Genomic DNA, 19,670 nt, shown 5'->3' with positions numbered 1-19,670 from the left:
TGCTCCTAGATTAAATTTTGGAAACTCATCAATGCCCATATGAGTTGAGAAGATCTCAATTTGTTTCATTTAGGGAATGTTGAATTTGGTTTACAAAGATAAGTATGCCTACATTGTTCCCCTCCTTAAATATTAGTGATATGCACCACAACATCTAAAGGCAAATCCTAATCCTAAATCGTATTCATAGAAAATGTCTTGTGGGAAAATGTGCAGTTACTGACACTTAGAAATGTCAGTTATTGACATCAGAAATGTAAATCCCAGCAAAGTGACTGTTTCTGTGAGCTGAATGACAGTCGTACCAAACCCACACAGCTTGTGCTCAGCCTTCACTTGTGCACCATCTGACTGCTTGCTGGGGCTTAATAGTGTTTGAATGAGGTCACTCTCTGGAGGATGAAAAGTGCCAAAAAATGTCTCCAGTGTTGTACCGTAAAGGAAAAAGTTCTTTAAATGTCATTTATTAAAAGCTAAGGCAAAATATCAAGCAGTGAGGATCTGGAGATTTCTTCAGACTAAGACAGGCATTCACTGTTTCCAGCATGGCAGCTCCATCTGAGCAGAATTAGCTTGGAGTTAGCTGATCACAAAGAGAGAGATGCCTATCTTGGCTTCTTCTAGCAGAAATAAATTTCTACCTACTGTAACTTACTGCCATCTGATATGCTGAGTCATGAAGCTGGGGTTATAGAAATCTTTATGCAATCTTTATAAATCAGCCTCACATAATCTCAGGTGCTTTCTGCTTCATCTCTGTTGAGTCACTCATTTGACAGTTGTCATTCATCTTAGATTGAGATGTAATTTAATAGTTTCATTTCAGCATGAAGATAGCGTCATCTAAAGTTGAGCCCAGAAAGATTTAAAGGTGTAACAGAGGAAATATTAATACTGTAAATAATATCTGTAGAGCTGCATGTGTTTATAAATCACATAGTGCCAAGTTGGAAGGGCGGCCTATGTAAAGAAGGAAAAAGCATCTTCGCTTGTCTTCTCCTGCAGAGTTCAGCCGCTCTGCACCCACACCAGCTCCAGAGGTGATGGCCCCGAGTTGGCACCATGCTATCACTCGCCCTTACACCTGCTGGAATCACCTGCCCACACAGATGCTGATGAAGGTGTCCGTGCACACATTGCGGGATACGAGTGCGAGGTAACCCGTAAAGGGAGGATGCAGTCCAGCAAGACGCCAGCAGCCCCAGCAGTTGAGCTGCGGCAACTTGGGTGTTTTATTCGGGCGTCACACCTCTCCCTGGGCCAGGCCATGTTGGTCGCCTGCTCAAACCTTACCAGCCCAACCCAGGGGACCACCGGGATTAAACATGGCTGGATCGCTTCCACCTCACTGTCGCAGGACTCGTCCGGCATCACCACCACGGCCACGGCCTGCGCTGGCCGCTGCGGGGCAGGGAGGGTGGGCAGAGGCCGCAGGAGGGCCGCGGAGCCGCCCCCGAGCGGGGGCCTGGGCATCCCGCCGTGCGGGACCTGCTGGCAGCGGGACCGAGCCGAGCCCTCCGCACCTCGGGCCGCCAGGCCGCCCGGGCCGCTGGCCGCGCATCCCGCGGGGACCGGCCTGCACGGAGCCCGCCTTTCCCGCCGCAGGCCGGCCTGGTGGGGGAGGGAGGAGCGCCAAGGGAAGGGTGGCCGCTCCCTCGGGGCAACGAGGATTTCGCGGCCACAAGGACCCCCCGGAGCAGGGGTGGGGGAGGCGCGGCAGGAGGGGCGACGCCCGCCTGGTGCTGCCCGCCAAAACGAACGGAGTGGCGGGACGGGGCAGCACCGCGCACACCGCTCTCCCGGTTGTCCCCCGCCTGTCGCGATGCCCAGTGACACCCCGGCCTTCAGCAAGCCCCCGGACGTCGCGGGCCCGGGGGACAAGGCCAGCAGCTTCGGGAAGGTGGCGGCCCCCATGGCGGCCGCCTCGGCGGACACGGGCGCCGCTGTCGCGGGGAAGAAGCGGCCGCGACTGCCCAAATGTGCTCGTTGCCGCAATCACGGCTACTCCTCGCCGCTGAAGGGGCACAAGCGCTTCTGCATGTGGCGGGACTGCCAGTGCAACAAGTGCAGCCTGATCGCCGAGCGGCAGCGCGTCATGGCAGCGCAGGTGAGCTGTGCCCGAGCGGGGTGTGCTCCCCGCCCGGGGGGGGTCGGGCCCGTCGGAGCCAGGCGGCCGCGCCGAGATGCGGCGCGCTGCGGGACCGCAGTCCCGGGGAGCCCGTCCCGGCCGGGAGTTACCGCCGCGTACCTGTGTTAGGGACACTTCTGGCTGTATTTAATTTATGTCATTTAAATTTATTTTTTTTTTCCCTATAAAAGTGGGAGATGCCCCGGCGGATTGCAGTGGGGGCGAGCGGCAGCGGTGAGCGGTCAGCTGCGCCCGCCGGGCGCGGCCGAGCGCCGCTGGCCCCAGCCGGGCACAGTCCGGCCCTGCGGACAGCTCCGGGGGGGCTGTAGAACGTGCGTGAAGCACGACCTGAGCTACCGCCAGTGGCCATTTTCCAGCTTGCTTTTAACTTGAAAATTAATAATCTAGCCAATAAATTGCTTGTCGAGGATATTTTGTGCCGGTGGTTCCAGACTCAATGTAAATTGCATTTCCTGATGCTGTGGCTTCAGTTGAGCGCATTTCTAACTTTCTAATGTTTTGGGGTCTTTTTTAACGGCGTTGTTTAAAGTTTTGTGTGTAGTAGCTCCTCTCATAGCTCTTTAGATGGGACATCTTAAATCTCAGCCAGGGCTCCGAATATTCCGAGGGCTGAGACAACAAACGGTATCCAGTTCATGGTAGGAATAACGTTTTCGTTGGGTAGTCTCGCTGGAGCCACAGTTCTGGCGGTGTAAATGTAAGGCTGTGTTAACTGTTAGGATCTTTATCTTGCGAACGGCACTGGGGAGGTCCTGGGCGTGTAGTGGAGTGGCTGCTGGAGCAGTTGAACTCTGCGAGGGGCATCGTTAGGGCAAACGATCCCCTGCCGGGAAATAATTGACAAGGCATTAGAGTTCCTGGTGCATGCGGAGGGAGTGATACCAGACCCACCCACAAGTTTGCAGTTGGTGGGCTCGGAGAGCTTCGTGATCCTGCCTAAAATGTACGTCGCGCTGAAAGGTTTCAAAAACTTAAGCGGCCCTGGATTAAATCCTTCCCTGCTTGCTTTTATTTTTTTTTTTCTCTTCTGTTAATCAGTGTATTATAAAACGTCTTCAGGACGCAATGAGAGTTACTTTTTGTACATTTAAACAATTCCTCCTTGTTGGTGGTATGACAGTCAAAAATTGTTGTTACACCCAAGGTACATGCACTTTCTCTGCCTGGTGTGAACCATGGAAAAATAAACGTGAATCCCTTTGCTGTGTGTCTGGGGAAGGGAGCACAAAGTGCCGTTTTCGCCGTGTGAAGTGTCCCCCATCGACACAGACTGTTGCTGCTTAGCTGCTCCTGTCAGGTAGTGGGTGCCTCCTGCTAGCAGACTCTGGTGATGGTCCTCCTGGGGGTGTTCTCTTCCCTGCCTAAGTTGTGAAAGCAGCTTTGAAAGCCTCCCTAGCTAAACCTTATCTGTGTAGGAGTTACACAGTGAAAGTCTGTCTTTCCCCCTTTTGATATATTTCTGCAGTAAAGCCCCTTGATGCCGATGGAATTTTACAGGTCAAGGATATTGGCTTGTGAAGTCAAAGTTACGGCAGTGTTTGCAAGTTTGCACCTTCTATATTGGATGTTTCTTATTGTTAGGTCTAATACTAACTAACAGAATTATACATCTGTATTAGGAAAAAGTATGGCTGTTGAATGTGAAAATGTAAGGAAGTCTTGTCCCAAATTCCCAGGAGAATTTCCAGCAAGAAAAGTCCATGATCCCAGTGGGTAATCTGAACAGATTTCCAAGGTTCAGGTAGAGATGCAGATCAGTCACCTGACAAGTAGCGGGGTAGGCAGCTGTAGCAGTGTCACATAGAGTCCCCAGACGTGTGGCATGGGTGGACAGATGTGTTAAATTGATCTTCTAGTTGAGATGAGGCAGAAGGGGCTGTCTGTAAGCAGTGAATACGGTTTGTTTGCACCCGTGTCCAGACTGTGTAGTTCCTATAGGCTTGGCCAGTACCAGGTAGGCTTTGGAACATTGTCAGCATTGGGAAAGAAATGGGAAGCTCCAGCTTCTCCAGACCTGCCCGGCTGTCTTCAATGTGTGTGATGCTATCTGGGATGCTTGCAGGATGGTATCCTGCATTTGCCATGTTCTTCCATAGTGGTTCTCTCTGTACAATATATTGGATGCAGAAATTTCCTTGAAGGACAACGTTTCCAGCCAAGAGCCAGCAGGGAGCATAGCAGCAAATAGATAGAGCAGCAAATGGCAGGTACAAGCTCAAACAGAGAGCTGCTTTATGTTGGTGAAAGGCACAGCAGAACCCTGCAAGCAGGGGGTTAACTTCTTAAGCCCAGAAGCTGTGTATCAGCAGAGACAGGGTAGTGACTACACTTTCTACAGTGTGCTTGTCCCAAGAGCAGCTGTGTTGGGGGAGTGTAGTCGGTTGAAACACGTCTTCATCTGGCCTCGGTGGAGGAAGATGCGTATGTCACCAGCATTTCATAGCCTTGTTTATATGTGCTTAGACACAAAAAGGGGTTGTTTTTTGATAGCTTTATATACTTCTCTACCCACTGGCTGGACTGTGTGAAGGCCTAGAGAGTAAGCCATGTGAAGAGTGGCTGAGGGAGCTGAAGAAAAAGGGGCTCAGGAGGGACTTTCTGCAACTGCTTGAAAGGAGGGTGTAGCCAGGTGAGGGTCCACCTCTTCTTCCAGGCAGCCAGTAGTGACAGGAGGAGAGGAAATGGATTTATGCTGGGCCAGGGGAGGTTCAGGTTGACATCAGGAAGAAAGAATTCAAGTACTGAAAGGAGTTGCACAGGTACTATCCCTGGAGGTGTTCAAGAAACACCTGGACCTGGCAGTTAGTGCTGTAGTTTAGTTCACATGGTGGCATTTGGTTGGATACTGGACTTGGTGATCTTGGACGTCTTTTCCACCTTCATGATTCTAAGATCTGCACTACTCTACAATACAAACAGTAAAAAGCCAGCTTTGAATCTGAGTAGTTCATTGTTTCCAGTATAAATTGTGCTCAAAACCACAGAGCATTCCCTATGTCTTATCTTTTGTTCCTAGGTTGCACTAAGAAGACAGCAAGCTCAGGAAGAGGAGCTGGGAATCAGCCATCCAGTGCCCCTGCCCAGTGTCCCTGAGACGTTTGTTAAGAAGAACAGTGGTGGCAGCTCTTGCCTCTCTCTGGAAGGCAGCAGCCCAATGCACTCGACAAGCACAGCCATGACAGCAGCTAGCACACCACCAGGTAAAGTGCTGGGAGAGCAATGCTCACGGCTGGGTATGATGGCCAACACTGCTTATGCCCACTGAAAACACCCATTCCCCTCTTTGCAGTGACAGGCTATGGAGAGCCCTCTCCCCAACAACAGCATTGTACTTTGGTACAGTTAGTAAAAGGGAAGGATCCAGTATCAGTCTGTAATATTTTATTTGGTTATTTTTACTTGAAAATCAAAATTTCTTTTACACATAAAATAATATATAATAATAATAATAAATATATAAATATATTATGTATTATATATTATATGTAATATATATTGTATATTATAGATAAATAATAATAAATATAATAAATATATATTTATATAATAGTAAAATTCAATAGTGTGTGTGGCTGCAAGTAGAGAATTAAGGGAAGCTTTTGTCCTTTGTCCCAAAATATGTACTCCTGCTACAGTCATAGTAAGTAAGTTTTGGCTTCCTGTGTAGTTTCTTCAAAATCTGAGAGTTTTCGGAACTGTATAAAAGCTAAGTACAATAGGCAATATTATGGACCCAGCAGCAGAGATCTGTCAGCCTTGCATGACTTGATGTGGTGGCATTGGTTCTGTGTGGCATCGTGTGATGAACTACAAGAGAGTGATGTTATCCTTCTCTTTTATTACAACTTAGTGTATTGTATTTAACACTTGTAAAACAAAACCCAAAAAAAACACCAACAAAGAACAGTGTTTGTCTGTATGTTCAGTGAAAGCATGGCTAAGCAAAGATGGGATTTGAAGATGCTAGGCAAGTGAGGACTCTAGGCAAAATGTTTTTTTCCTATACAAATTGCTTTTTCCCTTTTCCAACTATGCCTGACACATGTAGTGATTGAACATATATAAAAAAGAAGAAAGGAGCTAGTGTAATTGATTTCTTGTGTGTAGACAGAAAAAAACAAACAAATACAGATAAAAGGAAAAGGAAGTTTGATTCATTTTTAATCATATGCACACATGCCATTAATACAGATGAATATACTTGTCAGATAGAAAGGTGATTCTAAAGTGGGCAATGCCTTGCATTAATTAATAAAAGGACAAGCATGTCTGTGTTTGTCAAGTGATGCTATTCTGTTTTGCAGGCCATTAAAAGTATGTCAGATGAATTTGTTGGATCTAGTGCAGACAGGCAGTTTCAGACCATTGTAGAGGAATTTTGTTGGGAATCTTTTAAAAGAACTGCTTAATAAAGCAATAAATAGCTTTTTATTAGCTTTTTTTTGTTTTCATTATGTTAGTGTCACCTTTGAATTGATGCAGTTACTCCTTTCATATTTGTATTACTGCATGCTTTGTCTATAGACATGGAAAAAGCTGGCTAAAGATTAAAGTAGTATATTCAGTAATATACAGAGATTATGTGTAGCTCAGGAGAACAAGAAGATCCTTGCTTATACAGAAAGGCTGAAGAATGAGATAATTTTACTGTTGACAAAACTGGAATAAGCTTTGATCTTAATGTTGTTAAAATAACAGTATGTAATTTCTTAATCCCATTGTAATAATTGGTAATTAATTGAATTAAATGATGGTCTTTTAATGAAAAACTTAGACCAAACAAGCTTAAGGCAATTCATATGCTTGAATATAATTACTTAAAAACATAAAACTGTGTAATTTTAAAGTAATTTGAATATTGTTCTACTATTTTTGGTAAGAGCAGTCATCTTTCTTACCATGGAATTTGAGCAATCTAAATACATTGTTTCTCAAGCATTTTTTACTAAATAACTAACTGTTGTTATTTGTGTCCAAATAAATAACTGTTTGTGAATGACAACATTTGAAATACACAGCTTAATTTCCAGAATGAAGGTGTGATTACAGCCACAAATCAAGACAGCATCAGCCTTGTTCACCAGAAATGGAAGCATCTGCAAATGAATAGAAAATCAAGTTCATAGTTTTGCTTTTGGGCACTTAAGTAGCAACAGACGTTGTACTTAGCTCAGAGGTGACTACACTGTATAAATAAAGTAACATACCTATTAATTTTGGTAGCTTCATCTGCTGAAAGCAGTGTAAGTATTCACGGGTTTTGACTTGATGTCTGTGTGCTGACTCTGAGAAGATGCTCTGCATTTTTCTAGCTTTTCAGTAGAAGCTGTAGTGAGGAATATAGCCTAAATATCCTCATGCTTCTATTTTTAGCATATAACGATCTTATTTTTTTCAGATGAGAAATTGCCATATTCTGGCTTTAGTTGTTGGGTTGTTTCAGGACCAGGTACTTGATGGATTCTTGTATTGCTGTTTTATGATTTTACTACTACCCTAAACTGCAAGCAAAATAAGAGACCCCAGCAAAGCAAGTGTCATTGTCTCAGGTTGGTAGGTTGAGGTGCTGACTTTCAAGAACTTACAGTGATCATTGCAAAAGCGAGCAGACAAAGTGGAAGCATTCATTGCAAGGGGAGTCAGGAGTTCCCTGCAAGCCCCAGGGGAAGTGGTGGCTCCAGGGAGTGCAGTGTGTTCTGTGTAGCTCACGTTAGATGGGGCAAGAGGTGATTTTGACAGTGATAATTCTGTTCCTCCTCTAAGGATTTTGGCTTATGAGAGCAGTTCTTCTTTTGGACTCCCATCACATGGAGCATTGTTTGCCAGCAGAGGAGTGATATGTGAAGGAGTCACATAAATCAGACTTAGTGCCAGAGAGAGAGCCATTGCTTGCTGTATCCATTTTATTAGCAGATCAGAAATAGTATAACACCTGGAGACCAGAGGCAGTTTTTCAGATCCCATTTTGACTCATTGTTTTAGAAAAAGGAAAAAATGAATTATCATGGTCATAGAATGAGTGTTGGAACATTAACCGTGTCAAGCGTGTTTACTTTGGATGGGACTGTATGTTCCCACTCAAAAGTTGGGAATTTGCAGGGTGGTTGGAAGGGAACAGAAAATAGTTTCAGGGCATTAGTAGAGTGTCTTACAGACTGAATTTGTCATTTCTGTGCATTCCCTCTTAAAAAGTTACAGACTGCTGAAAGAAAAGGCCATTTAATTGTACAGAGCAGCAATTGAGCAGGGCATTTGACATAATTGTCTTTTCTTCTGTAGGATAAGTATATCTTGTTGGGTTAATGGATACACAAAGTTTAGGGAAGATTATTGATGAAGCATGTAGAGTGTGCTTTTCAGACGTTCTCATAACACCCGTCGTCTTCACTGGTTTCTGTCAGTTCAGACCCTTTCTCATTCTGGTATTTGGAAGTCATGGTGGGGCAGAGAGCGGAGGCAGATGAGGTCACAAAACACCTTACGGGTTACTGAAAAAAGAAATCTGCTCACACTGAAGGAAGGAGAATCCATTTCACCTTCACTTCATTATATTTGGCCCTTGTCACAAACTAAGGGTCATGTTTGGCATTTGGCCAGTGGAATGGCTGCAAGATACATCACCAGATGACTGGAAGGTGCTGGAAAGAACCCCTTCTTTCTGCTGCTCTGCATTGTTATTGGTCCAATTTAGAAGTGTCCAGTATAGATGGTATTACTGTGTGATGCAAAATGCCACCTCCTGGTCCTGTGCTCTTTATGGTTGTTTCCCTGTTGTCTTTGCAATGACAGCAGTGTTCAAATACCTTCCCTGTATCACTGGTTGACAAACGTAATTTTCAGCAATTGTGAGTAGTAAGCTTGTATTTGTTATTTCCCTTTGTTACATTTATTATGTTTGACAGAAACAAAATAGTATTCTTTTTTTTTTCTCTAAGTAGGTGCTGCCTTTGCTTAAACTCTCTGACAAATAAAAGGGGTTTTTTCTGCTCATAAATACAGACCATAGCAGGGTCAGCAGTAATACAATGCCTAATGTATGATGGTACTGAGATCCCTTTGAACCTAGTGCCCTAGCTGTCTGCAAAAACCTTACCATGCCTTCTTTACTCTTCCTTTACTTTCTTGATCACTGTATTGTGATTTCAAAAATTGATGCCATGATCTCACAGCTGTTATGCTGCATAGATGATGAGTTAAAAAATTAGTTGTTGTAATAGAAAAATATCATAGCCTGGTTTACAAAAAAGTGAGAAATTTTCTTTTTGAAAGACAGCTCTTTGACTGTATTTATAGTATAGTGTCATGTGCTGTCAGAATTTCAGTTTTATTGAAAAAGCCTCATTTTAGTCAACTGATCATACGAAAGCTGCTGTGTCCGTTTCACTGTGAGAGTGCTTAGGGGTTGAAACAGATTATCCACAGGGGTTCTGGAGTCTCCTTGCTTGGGGAAACTCAGTACTTGGCTGGATGGTGTATAAGCAACAGGATACAGCTGGGAAGCTGGCTCTGGTTTGAGTAAGGTTTGAGCCTGCTAGTCTCCAAAGATTCTTTCCAAATAGACTGTTCTGTGAATCTCTGAAATTTCTTTGACATTAAGTCAATATACTTAAATGTGAAGTTCTGCCAGCCTCAATACTGATAAGCATTTGCAAGCCTGTGAAAGAAATCTTAACTCTTTTGACCTAGTAATGTTCAAAGGTAGATTTTTTTCTTTTTTTTAACGAAGAATTAATTAACATTGTGGAGATTGACAGGTGGTGGAGGAGATTGATAGCTCAGGTGGCAGCAGCCTCAACAAGGCTGAGCAGAAGGAAGGCAGCATTAGCTGCTTTGCCTGCTTGTGCTAGGGTTGATATGATGGCTGCATGCCCTCATAGATCTTGGTGGGTCTGCAGTGGTTACTGGTCCATCCTCCTGCTCTTTGCTTTTCTCTTGGACTCCTCACAATTTTCGAAGGATGATCTCCTGCTGCACTCATGGCTACTTCTTTGCCAGTTTTAGTTGCTGGCTAGATCCTGCCAACCTCCTTCCATTACTTCCTGGTATTTGCCCCTGGCTTCTCTTAGAGTCAACAAATCTCCGTTCAGAAGTGAGGAATACAGTTAAATATGTCTTTATTGTATTGTAACAGCTAGTGAAAAGTTCTGTGTCCTTCACCTGTGAATCATCATCATAATCATCATCATCATCTGATTTTCTCTAGTTCATTGAGGTTATGATGAGAGGAAAATGATCACATTTGCATGTGTCTCTTGTAAGAGTTTGTGGACTTGTGGATTGACATGATTGCCACAACACGAGTTAGATTTTGTCTTGGGGAGCAGTTGCTGGGAGTGATCTTCTGTCTGTGCAGTAGTTTTCCTAGTTACTGAATCTCTTTCAGGCTGGACTAAGTAAATATTACAGGAGCTTTGATCAATCTTCCCTTGATTTAGGATAAAATTTATCCTGAATAGGCTTTTTTAATTCCAGACTGATACAAGTATGCAGCGAACAAAGCACTGCATAGCGTGGTGGCCGTGACTTTGTAATTTTCAATTCCTATAAAAATAACATGTTTTGCTTGGAGTTGTGTAAAAAGGAGTTGCTTGTGAAGCAAGAAGGGATGGGCATTTCAGCTTCTCTCTGCTGCTTTGGGTTCTCTGTACTTTGGAAAACGGTAGAGGAGTTCTGAGCATCTCATTATAAAAGGACGTAGATAAATCTGAAAGGATAGAGGGAAGGGTGACAAAAATGATGTATTGCTTGTAGAAAAGGAGACTAAGGGTGGATATAAACAGTCTATAAATATTTGAGAGGTAATAATATGGAGGAGGGGGAGGGATTATTTACAGTGTTTGAGACAGCATAACAAGGAGCAACGGCTTGAAACTAAAAAAGGCAAAATTAAATTAAACACTAGACACTTTTTTTCCTAACTAGTATTGCAATTAGCAATGGAGTGACCTGCATAAGGACAAGGGGGTAAGTGAAGCATAATCAGGAGAGGTGTTTAAGAGTGTGTTAGATTATGATCTCAAGTGATTAATATGGGGGTAAACTCTGATCAATGTTCAGGTTAAAATAGATGACGGAAATCTCCTGCAGCTTTGTCATCTCTTACCTGATTCATTGCCTCTAGCTATTGTTTGACTGTGTTAAATAAATCATAATGTTACAGGGTTCTGCATCCCTGATTAGACGTTTCCAGTTAATTCTTGGGTTCTGTTGCAAAGCTTGCACTTTTCCTGCTTCTCTTTCAAGCAATATTTGTTATTGCAGGTTTACATGCAGGTGTGTGTGTAGGTGCCTGTAGGTGCCTGTAGGTGTGTTTTAACTGAGCTAATGTTTGAAATACTGTATTCAATACAATATTCATTCAGTGAGGCTTATCAAAAGACTGGTATTTCCATCATACTGCTGAAACAAGGTAGAGCTAGCAGCAGTTCTCAAAGTGTCTGAGTTAAGAAGTTTTATTTTTCTTGTCAGGCTTTCAGTCCTTCACTGGAACTGTAAAAACAAATAGAAATTATAAACAGATATGGAAAAACCTCAGAGAAGATTGCTTTTCTTTTTCTGTGCAAGTGGTATTCCAAACCTTGTCTAGGGCTGCTTTCACCAGAGGCAGGGGCTGGGGAGATGTTTCTGCAGCATGCCAGGAAGCAAGGGTACCAGGGACTAGTCATGACCTACCCCCACTCCCTTACTTTGGGAGAAAAAGGCTGCTCAGCCCTGAGATGGATGCAAAGCACAGGAAGCTCTGCAGTTACTTCTATCCTTCTTTCACATTTCAGAAGATATTTTTTTTCCCCAAAAGGATTTGGAGTAGAATATTTTCATTTTTGTAAGGTTTTTTAAAGTTTTATTTTCAAAAATACTTCACCATAGGACTTTCTGTGTTTTCAGCATCTTGCTGTCCAAGTTCTTTCACACCACATGAGGTTTCCAGACACAGATCTATGGTTAGAGCAAGATAGCTGCCGAGTGTTTTTTGCTGTGTGCTGGACAGGCTTTGTTTTGCCATGTACCTGTCCTAGCACCAGGTTCTCTTCTCACCTAAGGTGACAGGGTGGTCAACACATCCAATTGTTCTTTGTGCCTTGGAAGCTCTTCCTCTGTGGCACTGGCGTTTGCATATGTGCATTCAGATTTAGAGTTATCTGTGCCAGATTGTGGTTTCCATTTATTATTATGAACACTGAGATAAGGAATGGAGCAGGAGCAGAAAATGTGCTAGCAATTTCTAAGAATTTACTATCCGTGGGCATATTATTCACTATCTGCAGCTAACCTCTTGTTCCTTTCTGTGTCCTTGAAACAGTTACTATAACCCTCTCTGAATGTGTGGGGCTCTTTGTTTTAAAGAAAAGATATAAGTGAGGAGTGAAGGATACTGCACGCTTCCCTAACTGAGCACTGATTTGATTTCTTGCTTCTCCTTTTGTTTCACAGGCTTTCTTGTACCTTGAAGATTGCTTTCATTTGCTTAATTTATCAAACAACTTCCTATTTCAGTCTGTTCAACCATTTGCCATTTACAATAGATTTATCACTTAATAACATGGGAACTAAAATGCAGTTTTGAAGGTTTCTCTTGTGGGAGTGCTTTTTCATATGCTTCTTCTCATTCCTTTGTTTTATTGAACTTTACTAAACTTTCTTCTGAGTTTGAGTACCTGCTAGTCTTGATCAGAGTTGTGAACAGCTCCTTTACTTAACAAATACTGTTCATGCACTCTGTCCTGTGTTTTCTTGAGGAGCTTGCAGAGGGTTAGTTAAATACTGGGCTTGACTTCCTTTGCAGTGATATTGGATGTCTGGTTTTTTTTCAAATTTGTCCTCAGTCTTTAACCATACTATTTCATTGTTTACAGAATAAGCACTGTTTGGTTATTTTGATGTCTGTAGTAATGGGCACAGCTGAACTTCAGCAGATGCTAAGCCTCTGTAGTTCCATCACTGTGCATTTCGGTCAGTTATGCGTGAACAGCATTCAGCAGTGATCAATTTGCATCTGCATTGAAGCTGATTTTGTGAGTGCAGATGTTGTTGCACTCTTGCAACACTGGCAGCCATGCTCAAAAGTTAGGCACATCTGTGTGATTCTTGTTCTCTCACTTAGGCCTGCTGGATGTCTGCATTTTTTTTTCACTACTCTGCTTTTAGTTTTTGCATCACATATTAGGCAGAGTCAAAAAGCCCTCCTGTTATTTCCAGCTGGTCTGTTGTAGAAACTTTTGGGTTTCTGTCATGATCATAGTTTATAACCAAGCATGGAGTCCAGCTAATTCCAACCCATTGTCCTACTCCCTTTATTATTTTTAGTGTGAGCCATAGTGATTTTATCCTAGTCATATTTCCTCCAAGGTCTCCTATATCAGACACTTGTGAAGCTTTCCCTCCCTTCTAATGTTCTCTTTGATCTTAATGGCTTAAATCCCTTTAGATTTAATCCACACTGAGTTTCTTTCTCCTTCTCTGAATTTGCTTCTTTGCCCCTGCAGGTGTCTGGGCTGTTTTTCATCATTGTCCAGAAATCTGTGTTTCTTTTCCAATTTCCTATAATTTTTAATTTCTTCGTCTGTTTTTTAAAATTTGTGTATTTACTTTTGTCTCCATTACTCACTTCAGTAGTGTGTTGGATTTGGTAGCATGAACACAAAGAACTAACTGTTTGCAAGTTTCCTTCTCAAATCAGGTATCTCAAAGTGAATAATAGCATGTGTACATAGATACGCACACAAGGTAGTTGTACTCCCAGCTTTTATACTGAGGGTTGAAAATGGTCATTGTTTCTCATGCTCTCAATTTTCTGAAGCACTGTCTTTATTGGTCCTGATCCTGTTAGCTGTCACATGTGCCAGTAACTTCAAATACGTAAATGCTCCAGTTGTCTCAGTTCAGTGTAGACAAACATGTGCTGGAGCACTGATACAGTGCCTACCACCTTCATGGAGTCGAAGATTTTGAACATATTTCCTTTACCAAAGCCATTCCTGTTTTTTTTTTTTTTTTTTTTATATGATGATTATAGCTGTGTTATAATAACCAAAAGTGCAAGAAAGGAAAGAACAAGCATTACCCCCCAGCTCACATAAAAAGTTTGACTATTCTGCTCTAATGAGTGATAGAGATATTGAAGGTTGAATTTGCTGATATAGATATCTTAATTGAAGGCCTGGAGCTTAAATTAATTGTGGAAATAAAATACGATTTTCTGTTGATTTTATTTCATTTCCCTATTAGGAGGATTGTTAAGTTGCATACTAAATGTTTCCAGCGGGGCATTTTTATTATATGCACACTAAATGTGAACAAAATGTGCCTTCTCCAGTTCTACTGAAATCAGAGGTATTTCAGCTTCTGTTACCTGGCTCTGGGCTGGGGCTTGTGTGGGACTGACAAACTTACTATGCCAAGCTGCAGTTTTCTGGATGAAATTGCTCTCTTCTTGCTTTTTTAAAATATTTGCATAAATCATATTTTCTTTTTAAAATACTGGTTTGTGTGAAGATTAAAATTGAAAGAGTTGTATTAGAAATGCACATGCAGAGTTAGCAATAATTTCATCCGGTATGGAATAGTAACTTGCTTTGAAAGTTACTTGCTTTGCTGGTCCTTGCTTTGAAAAAAAGACATGTAGTATTATAGCTGTATATGGAGATGGTGACAGTTATGGAGATTACAGTTCCAACAGGAACTGAAATCAGCAGGACTGGACAACTCATATGCAGTATTGGGAAGAAAACAGAAAAAAAACCAGCTTGGCTGAGGATATGGGACGTCTCTCTTACTGGAAAGTACTCGAGCTGCTTGGACACAATCCTGTACAATGTCTTGTAGAATGACCCTGCTTGAGCAGGGTGGGTGGACCAGATGACCCTCTGCCATCCCTTCCATCCTGACTCACTCTGGGATTTTCAGTAAGTCTTTCAACACTGAGGAAATTCCTAAATCTTGGGAGAAAATGGTGTCATACCAGTGTTTCAAGAAAAGCGAGTGTGGTAGGATAAGTGGCTGCAAACCTATCAGCCTGACACCACCTTTTTTGGAAATAGTGGAACAATCCACAGTAAAATGAAATATGCAAAAAGAGGAGGGATGCAGCTGTTAGATGGTGTTCACATAACATGAATTAACAGGAGTTTATGGGTTAAGATTCTGTTCAGTTGGTAATCTTTTATCATTACAAAATTGTTTGGTGAAGTTTGACATACTGATGCAATTACAAATCCTGGAAGGCATTTGATTTTTGCATCCCCTGGCATCTTGATTAGGAGCCTGAACTGACAGAAAAGCAGTATTGTATGTGTTACACGGTTTCAAGGAAAATGATCCTATTTGTTTGTAGGTCTGAGTGGGCAGTTTTAACACTGTAGTGTTTCTGGGGGCATCTCACAGGGACCTGCTCTTTGCTGTAATCATCCCACTGGTATCTTGGAAGGAAATTTGGCATCATGACAGGCAGTGTTGTAAGGTGATATAAAGGTACATGTACTGGCAAACGCTGCAGAAGACAGTGGGGAGGCTTGATTAGATGATTGGTCACATGCAAGCAAAAACCATTTTAACCCATACCAGAAGTAAAAAATTGAGAAGTCCATCCCAAAGAAACACTGTCACTGCACAGCTGGTGGTGTTGGGGAGTACTATGCTGAATGTTAGTGGTTCCTGGTGAAAGAGAATGAGCAAAACCTGGGACAGTTCTAGCTAGACAGGTGTGTGGTTGGGGAAGCTGGTGAGATGGTCATGGAACTAGTCCTGGTAGGACTCCTTCCCTGGGAGCATAGTACATACCAGAAAGTGGGCTCAAAATGAATACTGGATGGGAGGGCATCACTGAACCAAAACCAGTGGAAGGTTGGGGCAGGGGATGAGGGAAGTATATCTGTTTCCCTGTTCATACTGTTTCCTGGGTTTCTCTTTGTAGCTAGAGGGGATGTAATAATGGTCTGGACCCACATGCCTGGACTTGAACTTGGCAGAGAGCAGGCAGGAGACAAAGGAGTGATTAAAAGAGCAGAGAACATGTACTGGGGTGAAAGTCAGCAGTTTATTTTATACTTTAGTGATCCATGCAGATAACCTTCATTTGATCTCCAATATGATTGTTCTGATTGTTTATGCCTTTGCCAGACTACACCAGCTCCAGTTAAAGTTTTCTGTGGTATTTCATGGGTAAGTTTGGTGTTGTGAACAGCAGCAGCATTGGGGATGCAAAGTCCTGTGAATTCACCATACGGCTCAAGAAGGCCTATAGGAAATAACCTTAGTTCTGAGGTCTCTCAGATTTCCCTGTGTTGTCCCTATTGCATAATGTTTATCTTAGAGTGCCTCTTTGTGGCAATTTTTGTTCTCGTTAAAATCTGTTGTCCCACTTAAAACTGGTTTAGCCCTTCAGAAGTAAAACTAGGTAAGTGTCATTTTTGTGCAAAGACCACTCTGGAGTTATTCATAGAGGAGGGAACAAATAATATTGATTCCTTCCAGGTGAAACTGAGTTCTTCCAGTCAAGTAGCCCTTGAGAGGCATGCCCTGTGCCCACAGACATTATTGCCACTGTGCCGGCCCCTCACCTGTAATGGCTGGCTGAACTCAACAGTCCAGCAACAGCACCTAGCAAGGAACTTTTCATGACACCCATCCAGCCTTAGTTGTCAGACCCACTGCAGCAAAGCTGCTATGACTGGTTGTTTTGTCTTGTTGTGGTGGGAGTAGGTGAAAAGCATGGTAGGAGTTGGCAGATGATAAGGCACAGCCATGATAAAGAGTTGGAATGGATTGGTCCTTGTACACTTCAGTTCCAGGGAAGAGGCCAGAGGTCTATAAAAGGCTCAGAATCATTAGACCACACACTTTGGGTTTGTTTGTTTGTTTTAAATGTGTATTCCTGCTTTGAGAAGAGTGATGAATATTTCTGGTTAGGGTTAGAGAAGTACTGTGGTGTTAGTAAGGTGCTTTGGCTATGCCACATATTCCTAACTGGGAGGCATAGCTGCTGTTAGCTCTCCTGTCTGATATGGCATTGGTATTTTTCTAACAGATGTTAGAGCACTTCTCTGTACCTAGGGTTGGAAAGGTAATCTGAACAAAAAAGAGAAAGAACCAGATTTCATGTTTGAGCTCAGCGTAGGGCCATAACATTGGCAATTGGTGGAGAGAGGAAGAGACATAGTTGTCTGAAAAGCTTTCTGGTCAGAACAATTGGGAGTGCTGCAGATTATGGCTTTCCATAGAAGAATGAGAGTAAAAGAACCCTGTACATCTCAGAAACCAGATTCCAGGACAGGGGTACAAGCACACTCTCCCCTCCTGCTTTGCTTATATTTGCTGGCTCATCTTGGTTGCAGGATGGTCTCCACCTCCCCACTGTCTGAGAGGCAGCACAGACTGAAGGGCCAGAGATCTGTAAACTGCAGAGAAACACAGAGAAGGGTTTTATCTTCACAGCAAGGCCTGGAGTAGCTACCTCTTAGCATTTGAATTCAGGGTTGCTTTTACGAGTCCGGGGTCTCCTGGTTCACTCTGCTTTTAAGGAAGAAGGCTTTCAGTGACTGTTTTGAAAGGCATGATTCTGCCTGACTTGTGCTACAGCAATTCACACTGTGCACTTTTAGTCCAAATTAAATACCTAATCATTGATGTTTCCTTGTATTTGTCATGATGTTAAAAAAGTATCTCAGATTTTCTGATTCCTGGGAAGTGTGTTTATTTAACAATGCAATTCAAGAGCACCAAAGCCTCTTTTTTGTACTACAGTTTCCCAAGTTATATTTTCTTCAATATGTCTTTGCAGGTAGGGATGTGAGTTGAGAGTTTTATACATACAAGCACCTAAAAGAGAGAGCTTAAGATAAAGCACCCTCTGGAGTATATTGATAAATAGGAGACTAAGGGGAAGGTGAAAGTTGGGATAACAGGGCATTATCTTTCCTGTTTTCTCGAGTGCCCTGCTTCTCTGTTATCTCCAATTCTTGTGCCCTTAGGAGGAAGAGGGGCATAGTATGTATCCTTGCAGTGTCCTGAGGCTGTTAGCTGAAGCAGGTAGCGCTGGGATGCTGATCACTGTCTGGTCCTTTTCTGGGGGTTTTGAGAATAATGAGGACAAATCCTGACTCTTTGCACATTCACATCCATAAAGGGCAATCTCTGTATATGTCATATTGGACCAAATTTGTCTCTCAAAATTATAGTGCATTAACCAAAGCTGTGAATAGGGGGTGAGTGGTTCATGTTTTGCATATGAAGGAACAGTAAATGGATTTCTGTGTGCAAGAGCAGGCATCAGCTGGTTACAGAGCTGCGAAAAAAAAGGATGAAATAGACTCTGTGGAGGAAGAGGGGAAACAGAAAAGGTGGCAGTGGAAGGAGAGGAGAGCAGCTGGGATTTTCTCCCAAGCTTGATGTTCTGGCTTAGCTGCTTGTTGCTGTCATGCTCCTTAAATTCCCATTGAGAGACTCCAGCCTTTTCCCATTCCCTTCCTTCTGTTTCTGAAAGAGTTTCCTTTCCTTTTCTTACTTTATCAAAAGCAGGTAGTGGGAATAGGGAAGGAGTTCATGTGTAATATTTTGTACCGTATCAGTATGCAAGGTACAAATAATAAATCACAGGCTACATGCTTAGATAATTTACTGCCAGCTTTTGTATATGATGTGACAAGTGCTCAAAAGGTCAAAAAAGCTTCCTTAACAAATTCGATAAGATAATGCAGTGAGCTGTAACATCATGAAGTCCTGGGGGCCATAGACCAGAATAGAAGAAATAATTATGCATGGTAATGGGTAATTACAGATAATGGCCTTTTTTGGGGGTGGCAGAAAATTACACAACCCCACAGCCTTGGCTGAAATGAACATTGTCTAGCACATTAACTTTATATCAAGCTAAAAGTTCAGTGCTGGAACCAAAGATACTCTACAACTTCTAATGGGAAGACAACAGAAATGCTCCTCTCAAAGACAGAGCAAGTGTGTGGGTTTTGTTTCTTGGGAGGGAGCATTTCTCAGCAGAAAGTAATAGTGCCAGCTTTCTTTGACATCTGAAATAGCTCTGTCATGATTGTCTGGTGGGAGAAACACATTGTACCAGAGTTTCTGATTATGATGTTAGGGAGTGATTTCGCACTGGCCTTGTTCAAGGCTACTGTCCAACCTCAAAGCCAGATGCAAATTGAGCTAAACTAATGCATTGCAAGACTTCATATTGCTAAACCAGCTTATAGGAGCGTGCCAATGCTTTATGTACTGAGCAAGGAGAAATAGTCAGGTACAAGATGCAAGATTCTTTTAAGGTATGGAGGCAGGTGTTTCCTGACTGAATAATTTTTTTTTGTGTGTTTTAATGGTGTAGCTGTCCATGCTGCAGAAGCTGGGTTGCAGGAAGTATTAAAACCGATGGAAAAAGTCACTCTGAATTGAAAACTACAGGAAACGTAAACTTAGCACTAGCTGAGCTTTGCTTACTGGGCAGTGCTTATCTGCTCCTTGAGTCACTGTGTTACTTTAATAGTCACAGCTCTGTCTTACCAACAGCAGAGCTGTG

General features: G+C 42.7%; 2 protein-coding genes across 2 annotated transcripts in view; one reads left to right on the top strand and one right to left on the bottom strand.

The window, feature by feature from the left end:
* Nucleotides 1-19,670, bottom strand: part of LOC306814396 (putative COBW domain-containing protein 7) — a gene marked incomplete at its 5' end in the record, with an annotated part of 373,307 nt that overhangs the window by 239,720 nt on the left and 113,917 nt on the right. The window lies entirely within an intron of this gene.
* DMRT1 (doublesex and mab-3 related transcription factor 1) overlaps nt 1,559-19,670 on the top strand; it is a 55,977-nt gene continuing 37,865 nt past the window's right edge. Inside the window, exons 1-2 of the mRNA XM_079330055.1 lie at nt 1,559-2,107; nt 5,166-5,349. Of these exons, the coding sequence (XP_079186181.1) occupies nt 1,823-2,107; nt 5,166-5,349 (469 nt within the window). The 5' untranslated portion in view covers nt 1,559-1,822. The remainder of the gene's footprint in view (nt 2,108-5,165; nt 5,350-19,670) is intronic.

This window comes from Erithacus rubecula (assembly GCF_903797595.1).
Source record: "Erithacus rubecula genome assembly, chromosome: Z".
Taxonomy (NCBI): domain Eukaryota; kingdom Metazoa; phylum Chordata; class Aves; order Passeriformes; family Muscicapidae; genus Erithacus; species Erithacus rubecula.
Note: the sequence above shows the minus strand (reverse complement) of the source record. Positions and strands in the feature narration are given on the sequence as shown.